The 17,568-nt window shown below is 62.8% G+C and overlaps 3 protein-coding genes across 5 annotated transcripts; 2 read left to right on the top strand and 1 right to left on the bottom strand.

Annotated features, from left to right (window-relative positions):
• Window positions 1-10: 10 nt before the first annotated feature.
• SLC8B1 (solute carrier family 8 member B1) lies at window positions 11-5,298 on the bottom strand. Of its 3 annotated transcripts, none has more exons than XM_014894432.2 (15): window positions 5,047-5,296; window positions 4,437-4,589; window positions 4,287-4,339; window positions 4,124-4,181; window positions 3,786-3,891; window positions 3,527-3,694; window positions 3,322-3,429; window positions 3,183-3,239; window positions 2,852-2,982; window positions 2,559-2,700; window positions 2,058-2,179; window positions 1,714-1,867; window positions 1,549-1,629; window positions 993-1,057; window positions 11-911 (listed from the first exon to the last, which is right to left on the bottom strand). In XM_014894432.2, the coding sequence occupies exons 1-15, from the start codon at window positions 5,182-5,184 to the stop codon at window positions 714-716; spliced, it is 1,734 nt and encodes a 577-aa protein (XP_014749918.2). In that variant the 5' UTR covers window positions 5,185-5,296; the 3' UTR covers window positions 11-713. The 3 variants fall into 3 exon arrangements, with proteins under 3 accessions (XP_014749918.2, XP_088032191.1, XP_088032190.1); XM_088176065.1 differs by having other exon boundaries at window positions 20-911; window positions 3,786-3,890; window positions 5,043-5,298; XM_088176064.1 differs by lacking the exons at window positions 11-911; window positions 993-1,057 and having other exon boundaries at window positions 1,064-1,629; window positions 5,047-5,282.
• A 1,429-nt stretch (window positions 5,299-6,727) lies between these two features.
• On the top strand, window positions 6,728-10,720 carry PLBD2 (phospholipase B domain containing 2). The gene is made up of 12 exons (XM_014894431.2): window positions 6,728-6,974; window positions 7,111-7,204; window positions 7,294-7,452; window positions 7,863-7,963; window positions 8,377-8,591; window positions 8,661-8,755; window positions 8,826-8,986; window positions 9,089-9,184; window positions 9,489-9,560; window positions 9,659-9,811; window positions 9,905-10,067; window positions 10,193-10,720. Exons 1-12 carry the CDS (start codon window positions 6,760-6,762, stop codon window positions 10,358-10,360), a joined length of 1,692 nt encoding a protein of 563 aa, XP_014749917.2. The 5' UTR covers window positions 6,728-6,759; the 3' UTR covers window positions 10,361-10,720.
• A 1,564-nt stretch (window positions 10,721-12,284) lies between these two features.
• SDSL (serine dehydratase like) lies at window positions 12,285-15,282 on the top strand. Its single transcript, XM_014894600.2, has 9 exons — window positions 12,285-12,356; window positions 13,133-13,178; window positions 13,462-13,647; window positions 13,751-13,790; window positions 13,880-14,019; window positions 14,269-14,357; window positions 14,454-14,681; window positions 14,763-14,887; window positions 14,994-15,282. Exons 3-9 carry the CDS (start codon window positions 13,480-13,482, stop codon window positions 15,185-15,187), a joined length of 984 nt encoding a protein of 327 aa, XP_014750086.2. The 5' UTR covers window positions 12,285-12,356; window positions 13,133-13,178; window positions 13,462-13,479; the 3' UTR covers window positions 15,188-15,282.
• Window positions 15,283-17,568: the final 2,286 nt, after the last annotated feature.

Here is a 17,568-nt window from a genome sequence, read left to right as displayed (position 1 = left end):
CAAGGTTGGGTTTATGGTATTTTTTTGTGTTGTTTTTTTTTTATTGCAGTTTCTTTACAGTGCCTAAATCTAGTCCTGCCAGAGGTCAACACTGTGTGTGGAAACCTCCAAGTCCTTTCCTACAGCTCTGCCCACCCCAGGAGGAGGAGAAAAGTAGGATCTGAAACTCAGGTTGAAAAACATTACTAAAAAAAGCAGGGGAAACCAGCCTCCCTTGGTTTGGTGTTTGTTTTTCCCTCAGGCTTTGCTTGCACTGAACCCAGTGCGTCCCTGGAGCACTGTGTCCCCTTAACCCTGTCTGGCTGTGCCCTGTCTGCTGTTCCAGCCCACAGTGCCAACAGGGACAGTCCTTCCCAAGGACAGACGTGTGCCTGGGCCTTTCCCGAGTCACCCTGTGCAGCACAACTGCCCCAGCTCTGTCCCTGAGCAGCACAGGGAGCTGAGGAAGCAAAACCTCTCCTGCTGTGCCCCTGAGCTGAGATTTCCATGTTGCTGCTGCCCAGAGTTCCTTAAATTAGATTAAAGAGAGTGAGGAGAAGTTGTGGGCACTGGCAGCTCCTTCCCCAAAGGGCAGCAGGGGCTGGGCTGGCACCTCTGGCAGCACGGTGAGGTCGAGGTGCCCTTGTCCCCCTGCCAGGGACACGGAGGGGACGGTGAGACCCCGATGTGTGGGGAGGCAGAGCCAGACCCAGGGCTGGATCTGCTGGGGCTGCTCAGGGGGTGGAGAAATGGATCACCCTGAACTCGGTGAGCAGGGCCACGCACAGGAACAGCAGGTAGTAGGAGAGCAGGCAGACCCCATAGGCCCTTCCCAGCTGGAAGCACTGCGCTGGCACCGTCACGAAGGAGAACACCAGGCTCAGCCCCAGCGCCCCGGCCAGCACCCACACCAGGGGACTGTCAGGCTCCAGCTGTGGGGACATGACAGTGATGCGGGGTGACACTGGGGTCCTGCCAGCCTGGGCTGTGTCCCCGTGTCACCACAGCCTTACCTTCACCAGCGGCTGGCTGCTGGTCATCTGCAGCAGGCAGCCCAGGCCCACGCCAACCAGGATGTCTGGAGCACGTTCAGGATGGACACACAGCACAGGAGAGCTCGAGGGAGTTACAGCACTGAGCACAGCCCTCTGCCCCACACCTCCTGCCTAAAGCCTTCTCTCTGTGCTCAGTACAACCCTGAGCCCTCGAGGAGAGGCTTCAACCTGGTCTAGGGACCACCCAAAACCCACTGGAGTGAGAAACAGCCCCATCCCTCCTTCCCTTTGGCAAATCCCAAACCTGTCACACTCCAGCCCAAACTCCCACCCAGCTGGGGCAGCTGTGGGGACAGACAGGTGCTGCTGGCTCTGTCCCTGCCCCTCCCAAATACCTCCCTGTCCCCTAACACTGTGGGCTTTGCCAGCATTGGAAGGACTCTGGGATGGATCCTGCCCAGCTCCTCTCCAGGGATCCCACAGCAAAAGGGGCTCTCTCTGGGCTGTAGGCAGGGACACTTGGGCAGCTCCCGCCCCATGTGCCACCAAGCTGGCCGTGGCAGGCACAGGATACTGAAGATGATGCCCCCGAAGCAGGCGGAGAAGGCCATGCGGGGATAGCCCTGGCGCGCCATGGTGAGGTCGGAGAAGGTGTCTGGAGGGACAAAAGGAGACCTTGAGGATGGCAGGGGGACCCCACGTTGTGCCAGGGGCCACTGGGGAGCAGCAGAGCCCTCACCACCGATGCTGTTGCCCCAGGCCAGCAGTGTCAGGCCCAGCACGGTGTTGCTGAGCTGGAAGATGATGCCCAGGGTCCGCAGGATGTTCACCAGCTCCGTGGCTGCAGCGTTGATCCACATGGCACTGGCCAAAAACCCAAGGAAGGCGAACACCTGACAGGAAGAAGAGCAAGCTGGTCCCTGTGTGCATTCCACAGGATCCCACACCTCCTGGCAGCCCTCCTGGGGACACTGGGAACTGGTAGAGAGGTCCAGCTTCCTGCTCTGCCCCAGGAGCCTCAGCCCAGTCTGGAGCAAGCTGTGCTGGTCCCTGCTGGGTGCCCAGGGCTGGGGGACACCTTACACAGTGATACTTGGGTGGCTCCTCGTTGCTTGTGGTGATGAAGATGATGAGGGCCAGGGCAGAGGCAACCAGTGTGACCAGTCCCCAGACTGGGAAGATGCCCTGGATCTGGTACAGCCCATCTGCACATGGTGGGGAGAGGAGGCATCAGAGAGGCTGGGACAGGATCCCACCAGGCTTGAGGTAGGAGGTAAAGCCTTGTCAGCTAAAGCCACCTCTACCCTACATCCTCACAGAGCTGCTCCCCTCTGTGCCTCAGTTTCCCCAGGCAGGCCAGGTCTGCTCCATTTCCCCCTCAGGACCTGGATGCTGGGAACCCCAACGCCCACCCTTGTAAGGGTGTATCCAGCTGCAAACACAGCTTGGCTCTTCCTGCCCACCCCACCTCCCTCCTCCCCGCAATGGGGAGCCAGCTCTGACAGGCTCCTGCAGCCCCCAGGGCTTTGGTGGCCATCTCAGTCCTGTCCCCTTCTGGAAGCTGGGACTGCCCCAGGCTCTTACAGGTGCCTGACTTCAGGGTGAGGACACAGAGCAGGGGGCTGGTGACGATGTGCAGGCAGTTGAGGGGTCTCCTCCAGTTCAGGTCATCCTTGTCAGGGTCCACAACGGGAACGGTGAGCAGCAGCACCAGCTCCACAGGCACCTGGCACAGGGGACACCTGTGTGGGACACCCTGTGACCTGCTCCCAACCCCACTGCCCCTGTCCCACCAGCCCCACTGCAAAGCCCCAGGGGACAGAGGGATGGGGATGTCCCTTGGGGGGCTCCTCCTGGTTCCTGTCCCCGCTGCTCACCTTGAAGGCCTTGAAGAGCCGCCAGTACCAGGGCTTCCTCCTCCACTTGCGGTAGTCCAGGGGGCTCAGGGCCGTGGTGAGGATGCGCAGGGAGGTCTCCTGGGAGGGCAGCAGGGGCCGGTACTCCTCCCCTGTGAGGGGCCACGGCACTGAGCGGGATGGGGGCTCCCTATCCTCCCCAGCCCTTCCAGCATGGGGCTGCAGTTCCTTGTGTGTCCCCAGGGAGCTCCCCCTGCCCCATGGGCTCAGTCACACCTGCAGCAGCCTGGGGGTCTCTGGGACCCCTGAGGACGGAGCAGAGCCAGCCCTGAGCCCACGAGGAACAACGTACCGTAGTCCCCACTGTTTGTGCCCGAGGGATCCGGCTCTTCCACATCTGTCGGCATCTCTGCAGGGAAGAGGAGTGGGCAGGGGCAGTGGAAGAGGACCCCAACACCTCAGGGGTCCCCTCCCAGCTGAGCAACCCTTACCTGGCTCCCAGGGTCCGGGAGGGGCCAGCCCATCCCCCCGCTGCCGCCGGTGGATCCAGGTGCAGAGCACCACGGTGAGCACATAGAACACGTAGAGCCCCAGGTAACCTGAGATGGGGGAGGGATGGGGGGGTCACAGCACCCCCGGGCTGTCCCCATCACCCCCAGACTGCCCCCCACCATCCCCAACTCCCCCTGTCCTCACCCAGAGCCTCTCCCAGCCTGATCCTGCCCAAGTAGAGGACCACGAAGGTGAGGAAGACGGCCACCATGTAGAAGATGACATCCCTGAGGAAGGGCCTGGAGGCAGCTGTGAAGGGCTTGACCAGGGCAATGCCCCCGGCCACCACCGTGGTCACAAACACACCGGCACCTGCCAACACACAGGGACTCTCTTGGGACATGGGGACATCCCACAGCTCCAAAACATCACCCGTGAGGACATGGCAGCGGGGTCCCCTTACCAAAGATGGCCCCGATGGCCAGCCCCGCTGTCCGAGGGTCAGAGAAGGCCACCACAGCACTGAAGACATCAGGTGCCCCATTCCCAAAGGCCAGGAAGGTGACACCATGGAGAGGGGACGTCAAGGAAAAGACCTGGTGTCCTCCTCCCCGTGGTGACATGGGTGCTGCGTATGCCAGCACATAACCACTTGTTCTGTTGTCACTTCCAGCTCATCCTCAGAACTGGTTTCCCCTGGCATGGTGCCAAGGAAACACAAAGTGACGCTGTCACGGCCACCTCCCCTGCCCTGTCCCCACATCCCTCCTGGCTGAGGCCCCTGTGATTTGCCAAGGATACTGCCACATTGTGGGACAGCTTCAGGTTGGTGGAGATGGCTGATAAATTGGGGCAGAAGCTGGAAGGGCAGAAAAGGAGACAGAGAGAGGTGATGGGACTACTTGGAGACCACGGGGCTCCTGGTCACTCTGGGGACAGTCCCCTCCTCTGCAGGGCCACTCACAACTTCTCTGCTGTCACACCAAGGATGATGAACAGGTACAGGAGCCACAGAGCCTGTGGGGTCAGGGGTGGCACAGAGAGGGGTCAGTGGGGTTCCCACCACACAGCCCCACAGCAGAGCATCCCCAGCACAGCCCTTTCCCGTCCTTACATAGAGGGTGACAGCCAGGGGCAGCAGCCGGGGCGGGAAGACACAGAAGACCCCATCGAGGTAGTTGAGGAAGCCCCCGTCCAGCTGGCAGTCGGGGTTGCTCCGGATGAAGTGGCACCACTCGGAGCTGTTGTGCTCCCGAACCTCCCAGCACTGCGGGGCAGAGGGGAGGGCACTTGGCTGGGCACTCCTGAGCACCCACTGTCCCCCCAGGGATTGCCATGGGGCACCCTGAGGGGACACTGCCCTCACAAGTGCTGCCGTGGGGCTGTTTTTGGCAGGTCACTGTCACCCCTGCCTAGGTTTCCCCAGCTGTGCTCCATGTGCGTGGGCCGAGGGCTGTGCCAGGCTCAGCAGAGCGGGACACCCTTGTCCCCAGCCCATCCTTGTCCCCACGCAGCCCACACCCACCGCGGGCCATGGGAAGGCGCCGGCCTGGCAGGCAGCGAGCTTTGTAGAGGAGAAAGCCAGCAGCGGAGGAAATCCTGAGAGATCCCCGCTGCGATGGCGGGGACAGGGCAGCAGGGACGGGACGGGACGGGACGGGACCCCAGCACCCAAATCCCTTCCGGCGACCCCCCACAAATCCCACCGCAGCCCCCAGACTTACATCCAGGCCCCTTCCGTGGCTCAGAGCATCCTCCCCGGGAGGGAGCGTGTGCCCCACGTCCAGCAGCAGCGGGGTCCCGGCTGGCAGTGCCCCGGCCAGGCTGAGCAGCCCGGCCAGCCCCGTGGTCCCCTGCCCCATGGTGGCCTGTCCCTGGAGGGGACAGCCCCGGGGGACACCTACCACGGGCAGCGATCCCCGGGGACAGAGAACGGGCGCTGCCCCCGGACCCTCATCCCGCGCTGCCCGGGCGGGGCGAGGAGGGGTTAAAAATTAATAACAAAATTGAAAAATATAATTAATGCTAAAAATAGTAAAACGGGTAAAAAGCAGAGCTCCCCGCGGGCAGGCTGAGCCCCCCTGTCGTCCCCGAGCGGAGGGAGGGGAAAGACACCCACACCCCAGAGAAAGACCAGGGGACCCGAGAGCAGAGAGGGGACAGCGAGGCGGCGGTGCGGGTGGGGACGGGGATCCCGGGCGGGGATGCGGGGGTGGATGGGGGTACCCGGGACCCGCGGCCCCACCGTGTCGGCGGCGGCCCCGCTGCCGTGCGCGGGCAGCTGAGCCCTGCCGGCCCCCCCGCCTTAAAGGGGCCGCCACCCTCCGCCCTTAAAGCGACAGCGACACTTTCCACGCGGATGGCCGGTGGCCGCCGACACGGGACACACGGGGCTCGCTGCTCCGTCCCGTCACTCTCAGCAGCACCCTACCTGCTGTGCCCACCGGCAGCCTCCCCTTTGGGGTGACCCTCTGAGAACGGGCGAGCTCAGCGCAGCCGTGGCCCGGGATGGTGTCCCGTGTCCCGGGATGGGATAGCCTCGGCACCGGGGCCGGGCACGAGGGGCTGGGGTCCCACACCCCACACCGGGGCTGTACAGACCCCATGTCGGCGATCCCACGCCGGGGCAGAGTCTGCTGCCGGTGCCCCTCTCCGCACCGGTGTCCCCAGCCCCAGGACACCCCGGCTTCAGCCGCGACCGGTGCAAGCGCCATGTCCTGTTCGTGGGGTGCAGGTTGGCCCCCATAGCCGGAGCCCCAGGATCCTAATGGGAATCAAAGACCCGTTTTCCACCCCGGCCAGTTTCTCCCCGAAGTTGGAGCAGGTGCAAGAAAGAGGTGGAAGGAATTGCACAGGGCCGGAGCTGCCGCGGGTCTGGGGCCCAAGGGAAGCACCAGCACCCTGCGTGTCCCCCCTGCCCCGAACACAGAGACCCGGCTGCTCACGCGGGGGCTCCACGCGTGTCCCCCGAAGGCGGGCACGGCTGGGACCTACGCACATCTCCTGTGGGCGTGCGCTGGGAGAGGCGAGATGGGAGCGTGGATACAAGCGGGAGTCGTGGGGTACCATGGGGGGACAGAGGGTGTTGTGGGGGGGTCTAAGGGGTCCCCCACGGCCTCAGGGTGGGTGGGGGCGTGGCGGCTCCATAAACCCCAGAACCCGCCCCATGAGAAGCATAAATATCGGGCTGCCCTGCAAGGGGCGTGGCCAAACCACGCCCCGCCCCCAAACAGGGCCTAGTCCATTGATGCACGGCACGCCCGGTGGGGGCGTGGCCACAGTGTCGCTCCACCCCCAATCCCACCCCGCCCCATTAATGCAACAGGGCATGGTGGGGGCGTGGTCACACAGAAGCCCCGCCCCAGTCCCGCCATTCGCACGCGCCGGTGCCGCCGGTGCCACCGCCCACTCCCGGCCCCGCCCCTCAGTGTCCCGCCATGGCGGCCCCGCGGGCGCTGCTGCTGTCCCCGCTCTTCTCCCTGCTCCTCTCCCTGCTCCTCTCCGCCGTCCCGGCCGGAGCAGCCCCGTCCCCGGTGCCCCGCAATGTCTCCGTGCTGCTGGAGCCCGGCTCCGAGCGCCTGCGCGTCCTCCCCGGCCGCCACCCCGCCGCCGTAGCCTGGGCCAGCCTCGATGACCGCATCCCGCACGTCGGGTATGGCCCGGGCGGGACGGGACGGGACGGGGCCGCATAGAGCCGAGCTGGGATGGGGTGGCCGCAGGGAACCCATCGTCGGTGGGGTGCCTCGTCCCACCCGTGCCCGTGACCCGCCGTGCCCGTGTCCCCACAGCTGGGCCTTCCTGGAGGTGGCCACCAACGCCTCGTACAATGACAGCCTGCAGGCCTACGCTGCTGGGCTCGCCGAGGCTGCCGTCACCGAGCAGGTAAGGGCGGACCCCTCCAGCAGTGAGTACCGTGGTGGCTCCCCCGGCTGTCCCCGCCGGTGACACCGCCCTGGGGCCCTGTTCCCCAGCTGATGTACATGCACTGGATGAACACCATGGTGGGCTACTGCGGCCCCTTCAAGTACGAGAGCGAGTACTGCCAGAAGCTGCGGAACTACCTGGAGGCCAACCTGGCCTGGATGGAGGAGCAGATGGCGAAAGGGCAAGACACGGAGTACTGGCACCAGGTGAGGATCAGGAACCCCGACCCAGGGGAACCCCTCTGGATCTTCCTGGGCCTTTAATCCAGAGGACAGTACAGGGCAGCGAGCTGTCCTGGCAGAGCTCCAGGTAGGATGGCAGGGATGTGGTCATCCTCCTTGCTGGGGTGAGTAGAGGTGACTCATGACTTTCTCCTGGCCAGAGCCTCGCATGCTGCAGTTAGAGTGTGCACAGGAGGTGGCTTTGTCACCCTTGGCCATGGGTGCTGAGTCATGACCTTGCTGACACTTCCCCCCCCCCCCCCATGCCTCTGCAGCGGCACTGAGACCCAACTGATCTGCTCTGTCCCCTGGGGGAATGAGGGAGCCTGTCCCCCAAAACCTCTCAGCCCCCCTCCTCACAGGAGCCGGGTGCCAGCTCTGTCCCCTGTCCCCAGGTGCGCCTGGCCCTGCTGCAGCTGAAGGGGCTGGAGGACAGCTACAACAGGCGTATGGACTTCCCCAGGGGCAGGATCACCCTGGCACCCTTTGGCTTCCTGTGAGCTGCTACTCAGGGGTGTTGGAGGGTGGGGGTGGACAACCACCCAGGGTTTGGAGTGCTGTGGGGACAATTTCTGCATGTCCAGGAACAGCCAGTTCTACTCCCAGTCCACTTTGTCCACCTTTTCTGGGCACTTGTCTTTTGTTCCTGAGGCAGGACAGAGGCAAGGCAGGTTGTGCTCTTCCCCACCCCATGGGCTGGGTGGTGGGTTCCCCCCACAGTCCCTGTCTCAGTTTCCCCACTGCTCTGCTCCCCCTTTCGTCCCTGCTCATGCTACCAGGGTGCTCCCTGCACAAGTGCCTGTCCTGGGGTGCGGTGGAGATGGACAGACAGGCAGAGAGCTCTGAGCCAGCTCAGCTCCAGGGCTAGGGCATCCCTCACCTGGCATCTTATGCCTTGCTTCCCCCCAGGCTGCTGCAGTTGGGGGGTGACCTGGAGGACCTAGAGTCTGCCCTGAACCGCTCCTCCCCTCAGCGTGTCCTGGGCTCGGGCTCCTGCTCGGCTCTGGTGAAGCTGCTGCCAGGCCACCGAGACCTGCTGGTGGCCCACGACACCTGGACCTCCTACCAGGCCATGCTGCGCATCATCAAGAAGTACACGCTGCCCTTCCGCACCTCGGCCGGCGGTGCGTGGGCTGGGCTGGGGGGGCTGCGCCTCACACTCCCCTTCTGATGCCTCTGCCTCCCCCCTCCAGGCAAGTCTCAGATCCCTGGGAGCGTCCAGGTGTTCTCCTCCTACCCTGGCACCATCTTCTCCGTCGATGACTTCTACATCCTCAGCAGCGGGTTGGTGAGTGGGTCTGGTCCTCAGGGACCTCTCCCCAGTCCTGCCGCCCTCCTCATCACTCCCTGCCCTGCAGGTCGCACTGGAAACCACCATTGGGAACAACAACCCGGCCCTGTGGAAGTACCTGGACCCCCGGGGCAGTGTCCTGGAGTGGCTGAGGAACATCGTGGCCAACAGGCTGGCCCGCAGTGGGCCCGAGTGGGCCACGGTCTTCCGGCGCTTCAACAGCGGCACGTGAGTGGGGTGGGATGGGCCTGGGAATTGGTCCTGGAGGGGTGGGATAGATGGAGGGTGCCCAGGCTGCCAGAGGGATGCATTCCTGGCTCTCCATGCCAGGTACAACAACCAGTGGATGGTGGTGGACTACAATGCCTTCACACCGGGCAGAGCGAGCCCAGCGCCGGGCGTGCTGACAGTGCTGGAGCAGATCCCGTGAGTGGCTCCATTCCTCCCTGAGCCCTTGCTATCTCCTCTCCCATCCCTGTGAGTTTGGAAAAGCCCTAAGGGTGGTGCCTGCCCAGTCCGGTAGGTGGTCACAGGGCACTGGAGAGTGTGTGTGGCAAAAGGCTCTGAGGATGCTGGTACTGAGGTGATGGGTGCCCAGCACCTCTGGCTGAGGTGGGAACCCTGCAGTGGGGACCCCCAGTATGTGTTCCCCCCAGCCCAGCATGTCCCCCACTATCCCCAGTGTCATTTTCCCCCTCTTCTCTGACCAGTGCTCTTCCTCCCAGCACAGGGGCCTGGTGGTGGTGGCTGATCAGACAGAGCTGCTGTACCAGCAGGGCTACTGGGCCAGCTACAATGTGCCGTGAGTGCCACCCCTCCCTGTGGCCTGCCCTGGGAAGAGGGGCAGCAGTGCTCACCTTGCACCCCCTTGGTGCCAACTTGCTGGGTTCCCCCACCCAGGTTCTTTGAGGAGATCTTCAATGCTAGTGGGAACCTGGAGCTGGTGAAGAAATACGGGGACTGGTTCACCTATGACAAGAACCCACGTGCCCAGATCTTCCGGCGGAACCAGACGCAGGTCCAGGACCTGGACTCCATGATCCGCCTGATGCGGTGTGTGCTGGGGACCCCCAGACCCCCTGGATGTTCCGCTCAGGAATTTTCTGTGATCCATGGGCTTTTTCTGTGGCTCTCTCCCTTGTGCAGGTCCAACAACTACCTGCAGGACCCCCTGTCGCGGTGCAGGGGCTGTGACCCCCCCCAGAACGCTGAGAACGCCATCTCAGCCCGCTCCGACCTCAACCCTTCCAACGGCACCTACCCCTTCCCTGCCCTGCGCCAGCGCTGCCACGGCGGCATCGACATGAAGGTGTGCGGGCCAGGCTGCCCTGGAGGGGCTGCCTTTGGGGGTGCACCCCCCCCAGCAGCTCTCCTGGGCTGTGCAGCCCATTCCTGGTGCTGACCCGGTGCCCTGGTTTGTGTCCCCATCTGCAGGTCACCTCCTCGGGCATGGTGCCCACCTTCGGGCTGGTGGCGGTCAGCGGCCCCACCTGGGATGACGTGCCCCCCTTCCGCTGGAGCACATCCCCCTGCAGCTCCCTGCTCCACATGGGCCACCCCGACCTCTGGACCTTCCCCCCAGTCAAGGTCCACTGGGACTGAGCAGGCGCTGGTCCCATCTGTCCGTCCGTCCATCCGTGGGCGTCTGTCCTGTGGGGGATCCCTCTATGGGGGCAGCTGGGTGTGGGGGGTCTCAGCTCTGTAATGCACCCAACCCCCTGCTCTTTCTGCCTCTCAGGGTCCTGGCTGTGCTGCACAAGGGGCTGAGCCCAGCGTGGCCCCTCCCTGCCGTGGGGGTCTCCAATCCAAATCCCAGGACCTTTCCCTGGGTGCTGATGCCTGGTTTGGGGGAGCTCTTCCCGGAAAAGGGGCATCCTGGGGGAGGCTGGGGCTCGCCCTCGGCGCAGACAGGAGGGCAGTGAGCTGGTTTGGCTGTGGCAAATAAAGTGCTCTGTGCTGGTGGCTGTGCTTTGCTCTCTGCTGAGGTTCTCTGGTGGCTTCTGTTAGGGCTGGGCTTGTCCAGGGGTCTTGCCCCCTCCCCATTAACAAGGTGATCTGCTTTGCTGGTGGGAGGTTTTGAAGCCAGTGTGGCTTTTGGGGTGCAGGCTGTGAAGGGTTCTCTGCTGCTGGAGTGGGGGAGCCCCACTGCTCACCCCCCAGGAGTGGGACGCCATCCTCATGCCTTTTGTCTTCCTTTCCTCTGGCACCTGTGTGCCCCGTCCCCAAAACCCGCGGTGCAAAATCCTCTTAGGCAGCTCCCTTGATCCGCTCTGCCTCGTTAGGAATAACGAGGTCATTACTGGGGGATTAATGAGCTGCGGCTCGGCAGCGCTTTGAAGGCGCCAGGTTCCCACCGGGGCTAGGGGCCCCTGGAGCTCCCCGGAGGCTGGGAGGGGTTAGGAGGGAGCAGAGCTGGGATGTTGGGATGCTGGCACCCCAAAAGCTGGGGTGGGTGCCCTGGGGAAGGTGGGGTGTCCATACCCCACTGTGCTGGGACAGATTGCAGGTATGTCAGGGATGGCAGAGCCTGTGTCCCCTTGTGTCCCCATGGTGTGTGGGCTACTGTGGAAAAGGGGGGGCTGCTTTTGGGGTCCCTGTGCCTCAGTTTCCCAGATAACCATCACTGGGTGAGGGAGCAGCAAGGAGGAGCAGGGCATGCTGGAAATGCCGCAGTGCTGCTGATTCCCGTTTTTTGTTTCCTTAAAAGCGGAAAAACAAACAAAAAGTTGTTAAATATCCCAGCTGCTGCCACAGCGTCAGCCAAGGGAAGTGGCCAGGTGACAGCCTGGCATGCTTTCCTCATGGCAGGGATGGAGCCAAAAGGGAGCAGAAGAGGGATAGGGAGGTGGGTATGGGGTGGAAAGGGACCCTGGAGCACCCCAGGGCTGAGCTGAGATGTGGTGTCCTTCCCAAGGGGGTCTCCAGCCTCATCCCTGTGAGCTGGGGGAGGCTTCTTGCCCCTCTTTCCCAGCTCCTGCTACCATCCCACCCTCATAGAAGTGGCTGCAGTATCTGCCTCCTGTAAGGTGATGGGGGTCACTCCAAAGGCCCCCAGAGGTGCTGGAGCTGTGTCCCCCCCGATGCCCCCATTCAAGAAATCCTCTTCATTCCCCTCCTTTCCGGCCCCTGTGTCCCAAAAGTAGCGTGGCTCCATACGCTGTGCTCTATGCTGGTCACTTGGGAGCCCAAGGATGGTATGGGAGGCAGGGATGTTTTGTTGGCACAAAAGAGCAGCTCCAGAGCTCTCCCCTGCCAGCAGTGGTGCTCTGGGGGGTTTTGCAGCTCAGTTGGCGTCAGGGGACCAAAATTCAGTATTCTGGTTTCGCTGCTGTCTGCCTGGCACTGGGGCAGAGCTGGGCACAGTGTGGGGTTCCCAGTGCACCCTGTTTGGTGTGTGTTGGTTCCTGTGCAGTGTCCCCCCCTCGGGACTCCCTGTGCCCTCTGCTTCCAGGCTGCTTCAGCTTGGCCAGAGCAGCAGAGGAACTTTCTGCGGCTGCGGGGCTGCAGGCCAGGGCTGGGCCTTCCTCCAGATCCCACCCTCCTCCTCCTCCTCCTCCTCTTTGCGTGCTGTGGACAGAAGCAGCCCCTCAGAGCAGAGGTAGGACCCATACCCTGGGGGTGTCACCAGGGCTGGGTGACAAGGAGGGGTCCCAGAGGAAAGGAGGGGGCTCTGTTTGCCTTGCCTGGGACCTGCTGGACCTTGGCTTTGGGCCAGCGTCTGGCTGGGTCACTTGGGACAGCCCTCTCCAAGGGATGATCTTTGTCCATGGTGCCTGGCATGGTCAGCTGGAGTGGGGGGAGCTCATCTCAGGGGTCTGCTCCAGCTGGAGGGGCTGAGATCCCCTGGGATGTGGAGCTTGGAGAGGATTCAAGAGCTGCCATGGGGTGGGGGCTTGGCAGGGTGAGCAGAGGGGTGTGATGGCTCATTTGGAGGCAATGAGAAGTGTCTTGGCTGGGGGTTTGGGGCTGGCTTGGCTACACCAGGGGTTCGGGGACAAAATCCTAAAACGTGCCGTTACATGTTTTTGGCCAGACCTGATAATACCCAGTGCAAACTCTTGAGGGCCCCCAAAATAATTTATGAGCTGCCTTTCCTCTTCTCACATCTCCTCTCCCGGGCATGTGAAAGCTGCCGGGATCTGGCTGGCAGGGCCACACGTGTTTGTCACCCGGCAGCGTGTCCGGCCATGGCCAGCCAGCCGCCTTCGGCTCCGGTCCAGCCCCGGGCTGTAAAACCCGCCCAGGGCTGAGCAAACAGCCCCGCCGGGGCAACGTCCGACCCCTGCCCCTTGCCCTGCTGCGTGACTGAGCACGGCGACCTGGGGACACCGGCACGGCCCCTCGGACGTCACCTCTGCCTCTTGTGTCCCGCAGGCTCGGCGGTGGCTGAGGACAGGCAGCGAGCCCCACGGGACACCAGGTATTCCCATCCTTACAGGGTTACAGGACAGGGCGTGCCCGGGGCACCTGGGGACACCGCGGCTCTGGGGACCCGCAGGATGGAGGAGGGGGTGGCCTGTCCTGGGATATTCCAGGGAGAGCCCATCGGTGCTGCTGCATCCTAGGGATGGGAGGGGACACTGGGGACAGCCCTGTCCTTCCCTAGAGCCTCCCGTGCTCCGCACCGAGCCCAGAGTGGGCGCCGGGGCTGCGGGGGGGGACCCGTGGGGAGCAGCTGATGACTCCACAGCCTCTCCTTGCAGACATTCCATTGTCAGGCCATGGCAGCCCAGCCTGTCAGGGGCCAGAAGCCCTTCCACGTCGTTACGCCCGTCCTGGAGAGCCTGCCCCTCTCCAAGGCCGTGGGCACCAAGGTCTTCATGAAGCTGGAGAACACCCAGCCCTCGGGATCCTTCAAGATCCGGGGCATCGGGCACTTGTGCCAGGATGTGAGTGTGGGCGTGGTGTGTTCAGGGGGCTGCTCCTGCCCTGATGGGGGGCACTCTGGGGGGACACAGCCATCCCCTCCCCTCTTTCTGTCCTGCCTTTCAGGCTGCCAAGAAGGGTTGCCACCACTTCGTGTGCTCCTCAGGTAACTCCATCCCGAGCTGGGGGGACGCTCCTGAGGAATCTGGGGATGTGCAGGGGGTCGAGCCCTGCCCGAGCCCTCCCTTTCCCCAGGAGGAAACGCGGGTCTGGCAGCAGCGTACGCAGCTCGGAAGCTGGGGCTGCCCATCACCGTGGTGGTGCCCAGCAGCAGCGGCCCCACCCCCGTGCGCAAACTGGAGGAACTGGGGGCCACAGTCGAGATCCATGGCAAGGTACCCCAAAACGTGGGGTCTGGGGTGTCCAGAGGGGGCTGAGCCTGACCTCAGCTGCTCCTTGGTGCTTGGCAAACCCCATCCCGAAATGTCTCCCTCCTGCATCCCCTGCACCCCAGCATCACAACAGGGTCACCCTGGGAACCCTCGCCCGTTCTGGTGGCCCCCAGCCCCGCAGTGACAAGGGACTCATCCCGGGGTTGTGAGGTCTCTGTGGAGCCCTGCTGAACCCTCCTTTGCCCCACCCAGGTGTGGGATGATGCCAACAGGAGAGCCCAGGAGCTGGCTAAGACAGAGGGATGGATCAACATCCACCCCTTCGACCACCCTTTGGTGTGGTGAGTGCTGCCAGGACTCAGCTCCTGCCCCGGCTCCCGGCTCCTGGGATCCCTGGGGAGCCCCCAGGCTGCATTCTCCTGCCCCCCACCCTGCAGGGAGGGTCACGCCAGCCTGGTCCGGGAGCTGAAGGACTCTCTGGAGGCCAAACCAGGCGCCATCGTGGTGGCAGTGGGTGGCGGGGGGCTGCTGGCCGGTGTGGTGGCCGGCTTGCACCAGGTGGGCTGGCAGGATGTCCCCGTCATCGCCGCCGAGACCCTGGGTGCCCACAGCTTCCACGAGGCGCTCAAAGCCGGCCGGCTCGTCACCCTGCCCGACATCACCAGGTGAGCAGCCACGCGTGCAGCGAGCTGGCAGGGCTCGCTGCGGTGTCCTCGCCTTGACCGCCTTGTCCCCTCCTGTCCCAGCGTGGCCACATGCCTGGGAGCCAAGACGGTGACGGCGCGGGCGCTGGAGTGTGCCCGGGAGTGCCAGGTGATCTCGCAGGTGGTGGAGGACACGGAGGCTGTGCGGGCTGTGGAGCAGTTCCTGGGTGAGCGGGGGTGACGGGGACACCTTGGCGGTCGCTGGGAACAGGGTGCTGGGCCAGCTCTCACTCTGGGGGTGGCCCCGATGTCCCCCTGCTCCGGTCCCCGCAGATGACGAGCGGATGCTGGTGGAGCCGGCGTGCGGGGCGCCCCTGGCCGTGCTGTACTCGGGGCGGCTGCAGCGGCTGCAGCAGGAGGGGCGGCTGCCGAGCCCGCTGGAGCCCGTGGTGCTCGTGGTGTGCGGAGGCAGCAACATCCACACGGCCCAGCTGCGGGCCCTGAAGAGCCAGCTGGGCATGGAGTGACACCGGGCATGTGACACAGCCCGGCTGGCACACTCTGCTTGTTTGCCTTCCGAAATAACCAAAATAAAGCCTCACGTAGCCTTTTCCAGCACAAAGCGCCCTTGCAGGGATGGGGAAACTGAGGCACGGGGGTGACGCTGCAGGTAGGGATGGAGCCAGGATGCGCTGCCCGTGCTGAGGGAGGGACTGGGGTGCGCACATCCCACTTTTCCCCTGGGACATCCCTACAACCCTTCCCCCTCCTCTTCCCTCCCCCTGCTCCTCCCCGGGCTGTTTGGGCTGCAGCTCCCCGCCTCCATTAGCAAACGCTCCCTCTCTGACTAATTACTTTGCTACTGTCTTTATGCGTTATTATTGTAATGATTATTAATTAATACAATCTTCTCCCGTTCCTGCCACATCGGCTGTGGCCAGACGAGAACAACGCTCTTGTTACGGTGATTTATCCACGGGGATCCCCGGCCGGGTTTAACACCTGCAGGCTCGGAGGTGCTCTAACATGTGGAGGGGATATACCCCACCCCAGACCCCCTAAGTTCCCTTTTTCCCTATTTTCCTTTTCTATTTCCCTATTTCCCTTTTCCTATTCTCCCTTTCCCCCAGGCTTTCCTGCTCTCCCACATTTCCACTATGTAGTGCTGTGTTTGCTTTCAGCCCTTTGCTGTGGCGCCTCCTGGGGTTTTTTTTTTGTATCCTCCCAACATTTCTCCCCTCTCCTTCCTCCCATTCCGGGTGAATGCGGGGTTTTGCTCCTGCTGCTGCTCTCCAGCCCCACCTGGTTCCCCTGCTGAGCCCTGTGCGCTGCGATGTTGGGCAGGGAGAGGAGTGTTTTGCTGTCCCCAAACCTCTCTCATCCTCCTCCCTTTTGGAGCAGAAGGGCCAGCTCACCCACATCTCCCCACAAAGCCCTTTCCCGACCTGGCTGCCAACCCCCTGCCCTCAGCCCCTTGCCCGATACCTCCCACCGGCCAGGACACCTCCCCAGGTGCTTCGTGGAGGCCAAACCCCCATAAATCAAAACTCTGCCACTCCATCGTGAGCAATATCTTATGTAAAAAGGTGTTTCCAGGGAGCACCGAAGGCTGGAGAATCCTATTACGAGGCACACTATTAATTATAAAGAGTCAGCCCAACCTACTCCAGCTATTTTTTATCCCAGGTCCAAAACCTGATTACTTTCCACCTTCTGCAGACCTTCCCCTTCCGAAAAAAAAACCAAAACAGGCAAGAAGGTCAGGAAAAGAAAAAAGACAACGAATAGCGTTTGTGTTTGCCCAACAGATTTTAAAAAGGAATTTATTTCCGCGATTCTGCTCGGGGTCGGGTCAGGGAAGTCAGGAGCTCACGGTGGTGATTCCTCAGCACGGTCCCACAGAAGGGTCATTGCTGGTGGTGACATGGGAGTGACTGTGGGGTTTGGGGTGACTCCCCCAAGAGCCCTAACAGGGAGCTTTTCCCCTCCTTGTCTTCATGAGGGGGCACTTGGCCTTTGGGTGCCAGCCAGGGGCATTGGGTTTTTGGATGTCCCTGGCAGGGCTGTGAGGTGCAGGGTGGCCGGGGACACCCCTGTGGGATGGCATGGCCCCAGCTGGTGGCCTGTGCTCACTCTGCAGCCGGAGACAGGCAGGAATCCTGAGTGCTGCTGCCTTCCCGGGACCTCTGGGGTGATGGGGACCCTGGGTTTGGCTCCTGCACCCAGCTCGGAGCTGCAGAGCTCCTCTGGGCCAGGGGATTATTCCTTGGGATCATCCCTGCTTTGCTGGCTGTTCCTGCTGAGTCCCATCCTCCTGCGAGCCTCCAGCCTGGGACGTGGCACCTTGGAGCATCATCCCAGTCCCTCCTGCAGCCTCTTCTGTCCAGGTCTCAGAGACGGGGTGTCCCAGCAGCCTAAAAACAGCCCTCAGCTCTATGCCTTTGCATTTTGAATTACTATAATAACAACAACAACAATAATAATAGCAATAGCAGCAACCAGTGTTCACCCAATGATTGACCATTTCATACTCCCCAAAATGATGCTGCGAGTGGGTTATTTACCAGCACATGGCCCTGTCCAAATAAAAAAATCCCCATTACCTGCTAACGCCGACAACCTGGAAGTGCTGGAGCCCAGGGGGCCAGCCAGCTGTGCTCCTGCCTCAGTTTCCCCATTTGTGAAAAGGGGAGGAGGTGTTTTTCTTGGGGGGCTGAGGGGACACCAGTGTCTGTGCTGGCCCCAGCTCCTGGCTCAGAGCTCCCTCGGGGCTCGGCCTGGCTCGTTGGCCACCCCGTTATTAGTGCCAGTAATGGTACAGGAAGGATAAATTCCACCACTTGGCTGAACAGAGAAAATATGCAGAGAAGTGGCTGGCTTTCCATAAATCATCGGTGCTCCGTGCTAC

This window comes from Sturnus vulgaris, chromosome 19 (assembly GCF_052056855.1).
Source record: "Sturnus vulgaris isolate bStuVul1 chromosome 19, bStuVul1.hap1, whole genome shotgun sequence".
NCBI lineage: Eukaryota > Metazoa > Chordata > Aves > Passeriformes > Sturnidae > Sturnus > Sturnus vulgaris.
This window is presented reverse-complemented; position numbering and strand designations above follow the sequence as displayed.

Bases quoted from the DNA above. Each gene is read 5' to 3' on its own strand.
- SDSL (XM_014894600.2), top strand. From the start codon at position 13,480: ATGGCAGCCCAGCCTGTCAGGGGCCAGAAGCCCTTCCACGTCGTTACG. The intron at 14,358-14,453 runs GTGAGTGCTGCC...CCCACCCTGCAG, and splicing joins TTCGACCACCCTTTGGTGTG to GGAGGGTCACGCCAGCCTGG. The intron at 14,888-14,993 runs GTGAGCGGGGGT...CGGTCCCCGCAG, and splicing joins GGCTGTGGAGCAGTTCCTGG to ATGACGAGCGGATGCTGGTG.
- PLBD2 (XM_014894431.2), top strand. From the start codon at position 6,760: ATGGCGGCCCCGCGGGCGCTGCTGCTGTCCCCGCTCTTCTCCCTGCTC. The intron at 7,964-8,376 runs GTGAGCTGCTAC...GCTTCCCCCCAG, and splicing joins CTGGCACCCTTTGGCTTCCT to GCTGCTGCAGTTGGGGGGTG. The intron at 10,068-10,192 runs GTGTGCGGGCCA...CCCCATCTGCAG, and splicing joins ACGGCGGCATCGACATGAAG to GTCACCTCCTCGGGCATGGT.
- SLC8B1 (XM_088176064.1), bottom strand. From the start codon at position 5,184: ATGGGGCAGGGGACCACGGGGCTGGCCGGGCTGCTCAGCCTGGCCGGG. The intron at 3,892-4,123 runs GTATCCTTGGCA...TCCCCTCTCCAT, and splicing joins AGCTGTCCCACAATGTGGCA to GGTGTCACCTTCCTGGCCTT. The intron at 3,695-3,785 runs GTAAGGGGACCC...GTGTGTTGGCAG, and splicing joins GGCCATCGGGGCCATCTTTG to GTGCCGGTGTGTTTGTGACC.